We start from the raw sequence: 14,719 nt of genomic DNA, 5'->3' as shown, positions 1-14,719 counted from the left end.
TAATGGTTTTATTTTAGCACTGTGTGACACTACTTTGCTTTTTTGTCATCCACAGCAGAGGAAAGACAGGTTGACATCTTGTTACGCTAAGTGCAATAAAAGCTCTCCACAGTGTGTTATAAATCCCTCTAACACCAAAGACAGGCAGATGTTGACCCTAAATGTCTGAAAGGCTAAAACGTAGCGTTTTTTTTAAATGTACGCAATCTGGCGAAAGTGACGAGGATGCTAGCAGTTCTACTGCTAATGGTAGGCTAGTTATTCCTGGCCAGAACACTAACAGCACTCCTGCTGTTACAGCTGCAGCAAGTATAGAGGGACAGGCTTTGATCCATCTGGGACGTCAGGAGACTGCTCTGCAAGACTGATCATGAGTAAATAAAAGTATATACTTAATCCATCTCCATTTAATCTTGTAGCACTCAGCTTGTGGTCAAACTGTCCGATTTGTATCCGTACACATCAATGAAGCTAATTTTTGACCTGAAATGTTTTCAGGAACTTAAGATAAACATATTGAATTAAAATAATATCAACAGGCACTTTCTTGTCTTGTCTAAAGGTGAACAGCATTTCCATTTGACATCAGCAGTTGTCTTCACAGCAAATATGCTCTGCAAACGCACTGCATATTTTCTTTGTCTTTGCTTTGCTTAATTCATACAATCTCACACATTTATTAGCTATATCAAATTGAAAATGTTATTTGTTTGGGTTGGTTTATCAATGATCTTTGTACCAACCTAACCAAAAAGCAGAAAATTCCTCTATCTCTGCACTGTAAAATATATAATATAGAGTGTTGAAGTAATCAGGGGCAGAAAGCACAACAATCTAAACCAATAATCCGATCAGAGTCATGACCTATTCGACCTTTCCAGTGGGTTTAAAATGACTTTGGTCTTTCTAAATGATACCAGAGTGGATTTATTCTTGTGTAATGTTTGAATTGAGGAAGCAAAGCTGGAAATATTTACGACTTGAACTTGATTCCTACGTGGAATTAAAAGCAATTCAAACAGACTGAACTGTTGCTCAGTGACTCGCACCCAAAGTTCATCCCTAATCGTGTTACAATATGGTGGCTGTTACTGTCCAGACTGCGAGTCATGCAGTACAGCTCCTTCTAGCACTGGGCCAGCCTTGTTATTGCAGCTGTGTTGTCTACAATACATCTCTTGTTGCAGCACAGCAGGAGGCTGCTCACAGCTTCTTGCCTATGTGTGTGTGTGTGTGTGTTGGATGTGCATGTGTTACACAGCATTCAGACTACAGTTGTTGCAACTAGCCTTTCCATTTTTATGAGCTGTAACGTCTTTAAATCATTTGCTAACACCAATACTCGTCTGATAGCCTTCTGCATTTGCATCCGCACTGATATATCGTCACCCAGGCGGGTAGCTAATTTGCATGTGATTATTTGCATATTGTACAAAGCAAGCATGCCTGACAGACCACCCACTGCTCGGCTACTGCGGCATCTGGCTGATACACAGCTTACATGATGTATTGCTGATATGGCCAGTGTCATCACTAGAGACTGAAAAGCCGGCAAGGTCACCTTCAGACTCAGAGATAGAGGGGGACGAGACACGGAGAGATGGATATCTCCAGAGGCAGTGGCCAGATAAAACAATACAATCAGAACCGTGTGAGCTCATGGTGACGTGAGCTCTTGAAGGCTGCCTGTCTGGTTTTACATGCAGCGTTAAAATCGTTTTTTCAGTTGCATTTGTTCTCGGCTTATTTGCCTCCTTTCGCGTGTGCGTGTGTTAGAAGGATCATAAATATTCATACTAGTCTGTATGATCAGCTCACATCCTATACACAAAGCTAACACACACTGTCTATAGAAATTCCTCTGATGGCCTGACAGCTGCTCTTACATAGAGAAGACCTCCAAAGCATATTGCTTGTGCACGTGCAAGAAAAATGCGCACTTAGCGCACACACACACACACACACACACAACCTCTCCATCACCCCTTTTCCAAGCACACATCAATGCACACACACCACCTTTCTGCCTCCCTTGCGAGTTGTTAAGGAGATGTACCTCCCACACACACACACCAACACCCTAGCCATGGCCAAATCTTATTCACGTTTCGCATTAACCTACACTTAAGCCTGAAAGTTAAATGTTCATATGCATTTGTGTGTGTGTGAGAAGTACATTTAGGCGGGAGATCGATTAGCATTGGCTAAAGCAAGCCTTCTCATTTCATGTCTTCCATTACAGCGCTCAATCAGCCCACTACTCCTTCTCTGTCCTACCCTCCTCAGGAGGCGGCCACTGCTAGTCATACACACAGGGTCCGAATTAGCTGGCTGGGCAGACATCCAAAATGACAAGTATACACACTCGCACACACACACACACACAATGAGCTTGATATTCCTGTGCTTTTCTGCATGCCCCTTTTTCGCTTACTCCTCAGCAATGAGCCTGTCAGTTTCAGTAAGATGTCTTATTAGCTCACCCAGTTATGTTAACAAGATAAAGCTAACATTATGGGTCAAAAGCACACAGGCTCCCAAACAAAACACCAGACCGTTTAAACACTCAACACAAAACAGAGGAAGCCAGCGACATCCCAAAAAAGTCAGCATGCCTCAGTGTTTGTGTGCTTGTGTCCAACTCTCAATTGTGACTCACTGGTATTACCTCAAGACCAGGCAAGTCTCCCACTCTCAAGAGAACATCCCGGGCTATGTGCAGAAACAAACACGCCGACACTCACACAAGCGAGCACACCAACAGGCAGGAAACCAGGTATCAAAGCGAGATGGCTTTGAAGCGGCTAAATGAAAGGCTGAAGGCAGAAATGACAATGTTTTCTGGCAGGCTATAACTGTATGTCTGGCTGAAAGGAAGAGCTTGGAAAATAAAGTCAGTATTATGATCTGAACAGCCAGATATGAGCTCTCCTAACCGCCTCCATCTGTCCTCACACAGCCTGCGTTTCACTTGAATCTGCATTCTGGTCTGTACCCTGCCAGGGCTGCAAGCAGAGTCTGCCATTAACCTTTTTGACTAGAGGTGGATGTTAGATGGAGAAATCCACCAGATAAGCTTATTTTTTAGTGGCTAAAACAATGAAATGCTTTTGTGTGGCACATACACATTTGTTCTAGTATTGTATTGAGATAAGAAGGCACTGTATTAAATAGAAACTTAGAGGCCAGAGAAAAATTATTTGAATACATTCATGGAAATTCAAATTTGGAATTAAATGTAAAGACCAATAAAAAAATTGGTTTACCTGCCGGTGTCACATATATTTTTCCGACATTTTCTCCCCACACAGAAAAACCCTTTATCTGGTTGCTGTTAATTTGAGAGTGTGTGTGTGTGTCCTAAATCACTGAAGACATGTTGCCAGATTCCTGCTGCTTCTTGTCAATGTTGTGTAGCAAATGATGGTCATTATTTTCTACAATGTTATATTTAGTCCTTACATATATTCTTTAAATCCTCTTTCCTTCTGCCTGCCACAGTGCCGCTGTCTTAGACACTTAACCCGTCCTAAATTTCTATAAGGAAAAAACGAAGTGTGTTTGAGGCAAAGACAAATATTTAAGTTGGACAAAGCCTGGCTATAATATATGGAGTGAGCAGCCAGGGATAGTGTTCTATTCTCTATACGCCCCTCTCTGTCGGAATGGAAGGCAATGTGTTCAACATCAGTCTTTTTTTCGTATTATTTCCACCATTGATTTACTCTCTGCCACTGGGACCCATTTGAACTAAAGGAGCGATGAAGCAACGACTGGTGCAGTTACCCCTGTTTGTTATTAGCATGGAGTGGAGCAACGTGTTGGATGAGCCAGACCTCAGATGTGGCAGTCATGTGTGGTGCTTGTGACTCTCCAGTGTATAAAGTGTGCCTGTGGTTGGCAGTATGATCCATCAGTAGTGGCCCTCAGCCCTCAATTCTTAATTTGTATCATCTGTGAGATCCATGTGACTCAACCCCTCTCCTCCTCCTCCTTTCTTTTCTCCATTCCTGCCACAACCACCCTTTTTTTTTCCCTGGACGACGGGAGGACCTGTTAGCATCCTCAGATGTGTCGGTGAACGACAACAAATTGTACAGTGACACACATCTGTCATAAAGTGATTTATGTGCATCTGCTTGATTCTTTGTAAGGGGGGTTTTAAATTTAAGGCAGACGTGGGCTGTCATGTTCAAAGTCACACCCATTCACTCACACACACACACACACACACACACACACACACAAAGAGCAACAAGAGAAAATCTGCCCACTTTGAAGCTGCTAATGCTCATCCTATCCAATATGGAGCCGGCCTGACAGATGGGCCCAGTGCGTTCAAAAGCAGAGGTCGCATATTTAATATCCAAACAGGTCAAGCCACAGAGAGAGACACCCCTGTGTAGCCACGGCGCAAAGGTCCTGCCAGCATCGCCACCACAGCTGGGACGCACCTCACCCTTCCTCCTCCTCCCTCTGCCTCCCACACTTCACTCTCTCACTCTCTCTTTCCGTTTGCTCTTGTTGCCAGGCGTGGAAGCAGGCTCTTTACAGTTCCTCCTCGCAAACATTGTAATCTGCATTGTTTGGGGTTATTGTATGTGCCTAAGAGAACGAGGCTTGAGGGGCAGGTTCTCCTTTGTTGCACCGAGCAGCAAAGAGCTCACCGTGGAGCTCATAAGGAGGAGGATTGCAGAGTGGAGTCCTGCTGCTGTTGCTGGCTCTGACAGCCGGATTTAGAGGTGCCTTCTCTTACCTCTCACACAGAGTCCCAGCCTGCCCCGCTCTACTGCAGGGCCGGGAGAAGAATAGCGGTGCTTAATCTGAAAGCCTGTTATTTGTGTGTGTCCGAGAGAGAAAGACAGACAGATTTTGCTTGTATGTGTGTTTGCTCACCCAGCATGCGGGCATTTCACCTAACAACCTCCTTTGTCAGTCACTGAGATGTCGAAGATTGCGTGAGCACAGCAGATCTCTTGTACTACGCCAGTGTACCTTCACACACACAAACACACATATAGTTTATGAATGTGTGCGCGTGCGTGCGCTGTGGTCCAGATGGAAGTGCTTATTGAGTGCTGGTGTGCTGGCAGATCTCTGTCTCAGGGAGAGCGGGAGAATAAGTGAGAGAAAGGAGGAAAAAGGAGGAAGAGAGAAAGCCAAGTGGAAAACCCTTCCAATCAGATTCATCATCTTTTGTGTGAGAGTGTGTTTATGCAAGTGTATGTGTGATCTTCAATGCCAGCTCTTCCTGCCTGCCTTTCCTTCTCTAATCTTATCATGTCGGAGCAGCAGATTAGTCCCCCCAGATCCCATCTCTGCCTCCAAATGCCACAATCAGCCTTTTGTTCTTTGGCTGTGCTTTCTCTCCCCTGGTGGCAGGCGAGGTGAAACACTCCCACATCCGCCCTCTGTGCCATTTTGAGCCTCCGCCTGTCAATGTCACACAGCTACCAGCCCTGATCTCACCATACCTGAGCCTCCCCTGCCAATGGGGCGTTAGATAACTAAGCTGTTAGCTCAACAGTGTGCTAGCCGAGCTGAACTGCTTGACATTCCTGGCTAACACTGAGCTGCTGCTGCTTCTGCTGCTCTGTTTGACCTCCCCTCGTCCCTCCCTCCCTCTCAACCGTCTCCTTTGTCTATGTATTGAGGATCCTTCTTTCCTTCCGTACTTCTAGCTGCCACCTTCTGAAGGAAGTCATATATCCCGGCTGCTGATGTCACCAGCAGGGACGGGGGGGGGGGGGGGGGGTTAGTCACTAACAGGGTTAGCACAGGAAGAAGAGAGTGTTTGAAAAGTAGAGAAAATAAACAGAGGTTTCCTGTTAACGAGGTGCACTGGGGGCCTGTCGTGTGGGAGCGGGAGCGTCTGGTTTTGTTTAAAGCAAAGCTCTAGTGTTACAGTGCGGGGAGGCGGAGGAACGGGGCATTAGGTTTGAGGGTTACAGGTTGTAACAACGTTCCCTCAGTTTTGTCACAGCTCGGCTTTGCTAGGAGGTAATGAACATATTGTAAAGGCCACTGCGAACAGATGCGGGAGAAGTAGCGCGCTGCTGCCGCGGTGCACTCATCCAAATATGAAAAAGATTGACAGAAAGAGGTGTTCGTGTTAGCATTAGGTTTTTGTAATGAAAAGCACTGTATTGATTTCACACTTTCCTTCTTGACAACACAGAATTAATCTATTTAAGTGTATACGTCCACAGACTTCCTCCAGCTGGTCTCTCTCCCCTTTTAAAGCCTGCTCTTGTAAAAAGGGACCGTCTGCCCTCTGCATTTCCCTCTTTACCCCGAGTCTTTGTAGTGGTGTGGTCATACACAGAGGCCCCAGCTCCAGAGTTGACTGCACACATGCAGTCACACAAAGAAAATTGCACAGCCCTTTTGGATCCAAGGGGCCAGCCACCTTTTTAGCTACACAGAGGGAGAATTAACAGATTCACACAATGGCTGATTTATCCAGGCTGCTTTAAGAGAAGCATTGATTTACTTTTTCATTAACAGAGATACATTTCAGAGTCATCATTAAAGAAATAGTCTGTACAACCTTGAAACATTTTCCATCATATAGGCTCTTATAATCAACCCCTTTTATTAGAGTGTGCCCAAGAATGCCAAGGCCCAGACTGAGCCAGTGGAGGAAGGGGAGGAACCATTGTATTCAGCCCTAAAGCATGACTCTCAGATTTATATCTCTTCAGTGGATAAAGGGGTTGCCTTGTACCCTGGGGGTTTCAGCAAAGCAGGAGGAGGAAAGATGTAATTCTGAGTCATAGGAAATGAGAAAGTCCTGCTCCTCCCATCTTAATCCAACTGCTTTCTCGCTCTCCTCATTTTCTCCTCAATCTCCTTTCCTTCCTTTCACTTTTCATATTTTTTTTTCTTCTCTGGTTTTGTTTCATTTCTTTCACTCAGTAGTGGGTAAGGAAGTCTTTTGGCCTCTCCGCAGTGAGGAGCATTCCCTGGGTTTAGGGCCCAGGAGGAGGGAGGGTAGGGCCATGTTTAGCCTCTGGCAGGACAGACAAAGATGGCTGACATTGTGCAGGGCTCTACAGGCAGCGTGGAATGTCTCTAATCAATTCAGCTTTGTGGTTCCCCTGTTGTAGATTCTCTCTGTCATTTTCTATGGCTGGCTTAGCAAAACCCAGACAATACAACTTGATAGTTATTGTGGCGATTCTCCGCTGTCTATCATCCCCCTTCATTTTCTCCTGGTGTTATCTTCTCATTTCTCCACCCTGCATGTTTATAGAATTGTGATAATTGAAAGCTATGCTTCGCTCCCACTACAAACTCCATAGGCTGCCTCAGTCTTTCTCTCCATCTCTCTCCCGCTCCCTCCCTTGTTTGCCTTTGAGGGCTTAACGCCGCTGTGAGCTTCTAAACAGCAATCTGCTCTGGAGAGCGGCAGCTACTCTGTAGTGACGAGGATACTGATTATAGCTGAAGTAACAGTCGTGCTCTGCTTTGCTCCGTTTGGTTGGCTTGAAATAATGCAGGCTCATGAATAACGTGCAAAACCCGTGTGTGCGTCTTTTTGCCTGCTTGTGTTTTTTCTGTTTGCATCAGGTTCCTAAAAATACATTATATGTTGTGGTTTTACAGGCAGAAAATGAAATGTTCAGGTAGCGCTCTAGCAGCATTTACAGTCTCCTTAAAGCATTAATAATGTATAAGCACCAGATAACTACTCGCATTGCTCCGGCAGGCAGCCTGTTAGTGTGGAGGGGCACATTGTATGTACACCAGATAGACAAGAGGTTGGAATCGGGGGGGACACAACATCATTGCACACATTTCTTCACACACAGTATGTCTACGTGCTCGCAGTGTCTGTGTCTCAGCCCATCAGTGTGGTTCTCTGCTCAATCACAAGCCAAAAGTCTGTGTGATTGTGTGCTTTCGCGCACACACTGGCACAATCATTCAAAGTCACTAAATGCAGCTGACTGACTACTTGCCAGCTGCTGTTAACACGTCCGGGGCTCACTTTCTCCCTCGTTCCTCCTCCCTGTTCAAGGTTGGAGAGAGGGACGAACGGAGGAAGAGAAAATGGTGGAGAGGTGTTGGAGTGGAGAGGTGGTTGGAGTGAGAAAGGTGGAGGTGGGAGGGAGGGGGGCAGGGAGGAAGAGGAGGAAGGAAGGAGTGGAGAGAATTGGAAAAACAGAGGTGGACTTGAGGGTTTAGGCAGATGATGATTTGCTTGGCTGCGTGTGCTCAGTCTCCTCCCCAGTGACATAACAGAACAATGTACTGTAAAAGGCTTTAAATATCTTTACCCTGACCTCATGTTCCTGCACACACACACACACACACACACACACACACACATAGATGTTAAGAGGCTGGAGAGTGCAGATGTTAAATTGTCTGTCTCAAATTACTTTTCCCCCTCTTCAATTTTTTCCATATGCCTGTTTCTCCTGTACTCCCCGGGTGGTGCAGGTGTCTCACTTGGTTAGTTCAGTGCATTGCAGTGCAGCCGAGTCCTTAATAAAGATGGCTGGGGCCAGTAGCACAGTGTCGCAGTCTAGCACCTAGCCCGGCAGTCTCTCTAATGTTCCTCTCAACCCACTGTGACGGTCAGTTGGGCTTATGTGAAGGCACAATAAATATTTTATAACATGAAATGAAAACAGTATTTTGCCCTTTTCATCTCTCACCTCAGCACTGGCCTCAGTTTCTACCATTTTCTTCACACACACACACTCTCTCTAACACTCTCACAGCCCCCAGACACCCTCCCTTTCTTCCCTCTCTATTTACTTCATTGACTGGTCCTAGAAAAGCTCTCTTCTCTCACCTCAGTGCTGCCACTTGCTGGTCGTCTAGAGGATTACATGCCTTTGCTTACTTGCACCTTATTGAATAGCCAGTAGGTGTCAGCACCCGAGGAGTAGACAGTCCAAAGAGTGCTAGAGAGATACTGTACCTGTGCATTAGTAAACTAACAGTGCTAAAAAAAAGTTTAGCAGCTAATTAGTGAATTGTCTTTTAGTGAGGATAACCCTTGATTTGTAGATACCAAAGATTGAACTCTTATCCATCCCCCTCTTGCTGAGTCTCCCTCTTTACTCCCTCCTGGAACGACCATCCCACTGTTTGCTTTATTAAAGCTCTAAATGCTCTGCAATCCCTTTTTAATTGACTTGGTCTCCCTGCGTGCTTTTTGGCATCAGCCAGCGTGACTCATAACCAGTGTGTCTGCACAGCATCACAGTTTGCCAAGAGGCCAGTGTGTGACTCTTAATAATAAAAAAATGATCTCTGTTTATCTTTGTGTGGGATCTTCTTCCCTTTTTTTCCTGCTCACCTGCTAACTCGCTCTTTGTCTCTCTGTGTTGCAGAGTAAACGGGACCATCTGCTGATGAATGTGAAATGGTACTACCGCCAGTCAGAGGTGCCCGACTCTGTGTACCAGCACCTGGTGCAGGATCGCAACAATGAGAACGGTGAGACAGGCCTTGTATGCGCTGAATGTCAGCCACGCATGTGCATGTGTATATACACAGTACACAAACTCCCACACACAAAGTAAACACTCTTGCTTGCTCTGTAACACAACACTCCTCTTCCCCTTCACAAACACACACACACACACCTGCCTCCGCTCTCCAGATTGTTGAAAGAGATATAAGAGTGTGTTGCATTTCAAACACAAACCAGATGATCGTGTCCCGGGCCGCTGAGCCAATCCCAAGGCTCTGTGCTGTTCCCTGGGTAACGCTCCTTCAGGCCAGACAGCAGCACTGTCAAGTGTTAATAACCCACAGTGTCACGAGGACCTTGAGCACACACACAGACACACGCACACACACACACACACTCTCAACACTATCAGTGCCAATGAACTAAAACACTTGATCGTGATGATGACAAAAATGAAATGGAGGAAAGTCAGCTTTAATATTGATTTACAAGAGTTGGAGTACTCTGTTAATATATTTTATAGGGTAGGACAATATGGCCAAATAAAACTTCATATTAGTCATTATCGATAATTAGCACAATTAAATATTTTAAGTTTAATGATTGATTTTTACTATTGGTTGAGGTGTTAAACTCTTCTTAATGGTCAGACACTTACAAACAATTGTTAAACATTTTACGAGTTTGAGGTAGATCAATAATCTTATACCTCCTCACTGTTTGCACAATGCATAAACAGTATATTCAAATTTATGAATTTATTCGATATGAACATTATCATGTGAAATTATCTTCTCTTAGCTAGCATACCCCTTATGTTTGGGCTTTTCTCAGTCGACCGCACAGAATACAGTCGCCTCTAAGTATATTCAGAATCAAAACAGCCTTGTTACCAGAGAGCAGGTGTATATGTTACAACTAAACATGGTGTTATGTTGTATTTCTTATCCTACAAAGATCCCAGTATCTCCTGTGACAGAGGAAAGACTTAAATTCGGGTGTGTCATTGAGGTTATCAAGCAAACCCCACGTACGCTGCTCCCTCCAGACACTGTCCCAGTGCAACTCGACACTCTGCTATTTGCAGTCCGTCCTCGCAGCGGGGACGTGGGATTATTAGAATTGATGTCACAAGGCCGCAGCACAGTGGTCACAGCACGCAACAACTCAGGTCATTTGTCAACGACAAGTCCCGGCTCATTCTTGGTGCAGCTGATGCGTCTTAACCCCACATGGGTCATTTCACTGGAGAACTGAACATTATGTCCTCTCCTCAGGGAGCTGCTCTTTATTGGCTTTATTGAATTATGAGGCATAATATTGACCTCCACTGAGGTACTTGTTACTTTGCGTGTACGCAGAACTGTGCTAGCCCATTTATTAGTGAGTTTAAATGCCCAGGCTACTTAATCTCTGTCGTAGATGAATGAATTTGGTGATGTAGCATTATACATATAAACTGTAGATAAATGTATTCATCAGTGCACCATGTGTTTTCCTTCCTGCAGACTCTGGCCGGGAGCTGATTATCACAGACCCAGTGGTCAGGAGTCGAGAACTCTTCATCTCTGACTATGTGGACACTTATCATGCTGCTGCTCTCAGGTAAATAAACACACATTCACACACACACACACACAGACACACACACACACACACACACACACACACACAGAGAGGCAAGTTCATGTCCTTATCTGTGTTAGGAGATAGAAGCTGCAATTGAAAGAAGCACTCAAAGTCTCCCACTTGTTTCTTGACTCTCAGCGTTCAGTCCAGCAACATCATGGCTGCTGCAGTTGCATTGTTAGTATTTATCGTACTAGTACTTTTAAGTAATATTGGTGTATTTGTACACATTGTATGATTATGGTATAATTCTCTTTAATGTGCTTTTATACCAACAATTTACCTTTTTACACAAATACTGTTCTAATATATTCAAGCAAACTAGTGACTAACAGTGTTTTTAATCAACACACTGCTTTAATGAAATTCTTGTCTGCTGTGAGCCAGATTTAGGAGACTGATGTTTAACTTAGAATTCCATTTACTGTATTCATCCTAATGTATCTTTTGAATCTGGGCAGGATGGTAATGATGCAGTGGTGAAGATGCAAAGCAATGAGGGCTCCCATGCCTTCTGCTACCTTACATTTAAACACTGATTAAAAAGGCTCTGTAGCAACTCCCCCATACACACACCTGTCTGAACATGAGGCTGTGTATAGGGACACCGATGGCTCATACTCACTAAGGACAGGCTTCATTGTTTTCTTGCTCTGAAATCATATAGTCTGTGTCCCTGCCTCTGTCTCTTCATTCATGCCTGGCTGCACTCCCTCCCCTCCTCATCCCCCACTTCCCCCTTTTCTTAAACCAATACCATCTGTGAGCAGCACAGCGGCGGGCAGTCAAAGCCATGTCTTACAGAAACCGCTGATTTCAGGGCAAATTAACTGCAACTTCTCCTACACAGAGCACCCTTTGATTTGACTTATTCTCCAGGCTTTAGATAAATGGGAGGGAATTCCAGTGGGATGGCGTAATGCTGCAGCTCTGCGAAAGACGGCCCTCCTCACCACCCGTTAATCTTTTTTAAGGGGGGAGAAATGATACAGCTTCTCTGCAAGGCAGCCCAGCTCCATATGCCGCGAGATGTCTGTTATTTTGATTTGAGCCAGACACCGGGTTGCTGGAAACAGGAAATGGCACCAAGATGTTTTCAGAGGCTTTGCCCTCTCAGCTCACTAGGGGGGGGTATTCATGGCGGGAGGGAGGCAAACAGGTTGATGCCCATTCAGATCTCTGCAGTGTCTGTCTCCGACACCTCAGCTGCACCAGTCGAGGCAGAACTGACATATTCAGCTGGTGTTTACGGGTGGAGTAGCCGGAGTCTGGTGTCTTGCAGCAAAGTCAGCGGCCATTGACAGCAACCAGATACCTGCTGCTGTACATGTCACCTCCAGTAAATTGACACCCCAAGAGCTTCTAATTAGGGCAACGTCTGCTACTTCTATGGTATCAAACTGTTTGGTTTTTTTTGTATTATAAATCCTGTCTTTTCTCTCACAGGGGGAAATGCAACATTTCCCATTTCTCCGACATTTTTGCAGCCAAGGAGTTCAAAGCCCGCAGCGACTCCTTTTTCTATATCCTCGGATATAACCCAGAGACCAGGTGAGGAGCTTTCTGTCACTTCGACTCACACAGAAATGTACTGTGGAGGAGACTTCTCTTCCCCCATGACAGATATCCTGAATAAACTCTGCACAATACTGAATGTTATTAAATTAGGGCTGCAACTGATTATTTGCATTAACAATTAATCTAGCAGATATTAACTGAATTAATCTGTACATAATTATTGAAAGAGAAAACTAACTTTATCACAATTTAATGATTTTCAAAGGGAATCGTTTTAACTGACTATCATAAAAATGTTAGATTGATAGTAGGACAGTTTACTGATATATTACACATGTTGCGACAAGATGTTTTTGATTATGTAGTATCCCCATAATAACCATATAATACCTCCTAGATTAGACTAAAAAATGTTTAGTTGCAAAGACGAGCACAGAATTAAAATCCCGTCATTGCTTTTCACAATGTCTGCCAGCTGTTGCAAAACTTTATTGAAATTAATGGAAACATTTTCAGCAAAGACGAAAAGTAATTTTTCACCAAGCTTGAGCTCTATGCTGTTTTTGGCACAGTAGTGGGACTAATATTGTCTGTTCATTATGTGACTATGTTATCAATGCACAAAGACTTGTCCTCTAATGTGATTTAATTGCGAGGGAATGAGCTCAGGAGAACGCCCCCATGGCTTTGTAATTGTTTGCAGCGTTTGTTGATATTTCTCAAATTGCACGTCAACTTTTTAATTACAGATCTTTTTGCGTTAAGATTAAGACTTGAAGGGAGAATCTGCGAGGAGCTCAGCGGCCGTGTTTGAAATCATTAGTTTGATCAGGATGAAAAGGCCTTTTTCACCCAGTATTTTGACACATCTCGGTTGGAAGAGTACAGCTGTGAATAATGAAATCTCTGACATTCATTTAGCTGCTTCAGTTTCTTGCTCCTTGTATTGTGGCTGCTGACTCACTGTCGAGGATTAATGACTGCAGGGACACATCCATCAGTAATATTTTTTGTTGTACTCATTCTTTCTATGCTTTGACATTTGAAAATGTCTTCTGTGAAAAATACACATTCTCTCTTATCATATTGATTTAATACATTTGTCTCATGATGCCCAGAGTTATCACTCCACATTTTCTAAAAATGAAGAAAATCACTGTTATTGCTATTGTTACTAACATCGTTCTTCTCATGGAGAATAATTGTAACAATTAGTTACATGATAAGTTCAGTGACTATTACATTTTAGCTTGATTGTTTGTGTTCTTTCATGTATTTCCATAATATTTTGTATTCGACATTGACTTTCATACTGATGTACTTTTTGTGACCAGTCTTTGTTTTACCTGTTCAGCTTGGCAGCTTTATGAAATGGTTGAATAGCCTTCGCAGTAAGTGTGATGGACTTGGGCAGCTGTGGCTCAGGAGGTATAGAGGGTTGTCCACTAACCAGGTCTGTGGCTGGACCTCTGGCTTTATGAATGAGTCATGGACAAAGTGCTCTGAGTGGTTGATAAGACTGGAAAATATATATATAGATATAAATCCCATTTATTCCACTTACTCTGTTGACCTGGCTAATTCCTGTTTTGTAACAGATGGGACTAACTTTAATGGGATTATGTTGGGGTTGAATAGCTGTAACATTTGTGTTCATTCACAGCTGTATTTAAATATGTAAACAGTTAAACTTTGCATGATAACTATAACTTACCTTTGTGTCACGTGTTGGCCCCTCCTCATCGACCCAAATCTAAACCAATGAAGAATTTATTTGGACAAACTTGTGAGGCAAGTAAGCATGACGAGCTACTGGATTAATGTCTGTGTTCAATGAAAAGTAGTTATTATCCACCCTGGTTCTGTTAGGAGAGGTTCACGTGTTTCAGTGACAGATGTCCTTGTTATTGGTGCTGAGGGTTGCCGGTTGGGAACCCCCTCCTTCAGGGGCCCTGCACACACTCAGTCTTCAGCTCCCTCCCTCCTCTGATCGCTTGGTATTCAGTGCGGGGTGTCTGCAGCCTTGCAATTTCACTCTTGTTTATTATGGCGCAGACATACGAGAAGATATGAATTCCGTATCGTGCATGCGTGTCTGTCTGCCTCCCTGCCTCCCTCCCTCCCTCACTCACTGTGTGT

The 14,719-nt window shown here is 44.1% G+C and overlaps 1 protein-coding gene across 2 annotated transcripts in view; it reads left to right on the top strand.

The window, feature by feature from the left end:
* Positions 1–14,719, top strand: part of rerea (arginine-glutamic acid dipeptide (RE) repeats a) — a 121,407-nt gene that overhangs the window by 73,892 nt on the left and 32,796 nt on the right. For both annotated transcript variants that reach the window (XM_062391790.1, XM_062391789.1), the window contains exons 5-7: positions 9,351–9,456; positions 10,942–11,038; positions 12,509–12,613. In XM_062391790.1, the coding sequence (XP_062247774.1) occupies positions 9,351–9,456; positions 10,942–11,038; positions 12,509–12,613 (308 nt within the window). The remainder of the gene's footprint in view (positions 1–9,350; positions 9,457–10,941; positions 11,039–12,508; positions 12,614–14,719) is intronic.

This window comes from Platichthys flesus, chromosome 7, assembly GCF_949316205.1.
Source record: "Platichthys flesus chromosome 7, fPlaFle2.1, whole genome shotgun sequence".
Classification (NCBI taxonomy): domain Eukaryota; kingdom Metazoa; phylum Chordata; class Actinopteri; order Pleuronectiformes; family Pleuronectidae; genus Platichthys; species Platichthys flesus.
Note: the sequence above shows the minus strand (reverse complement) of the source record. Positions and strands in the feature narration are given on the sequence as shown.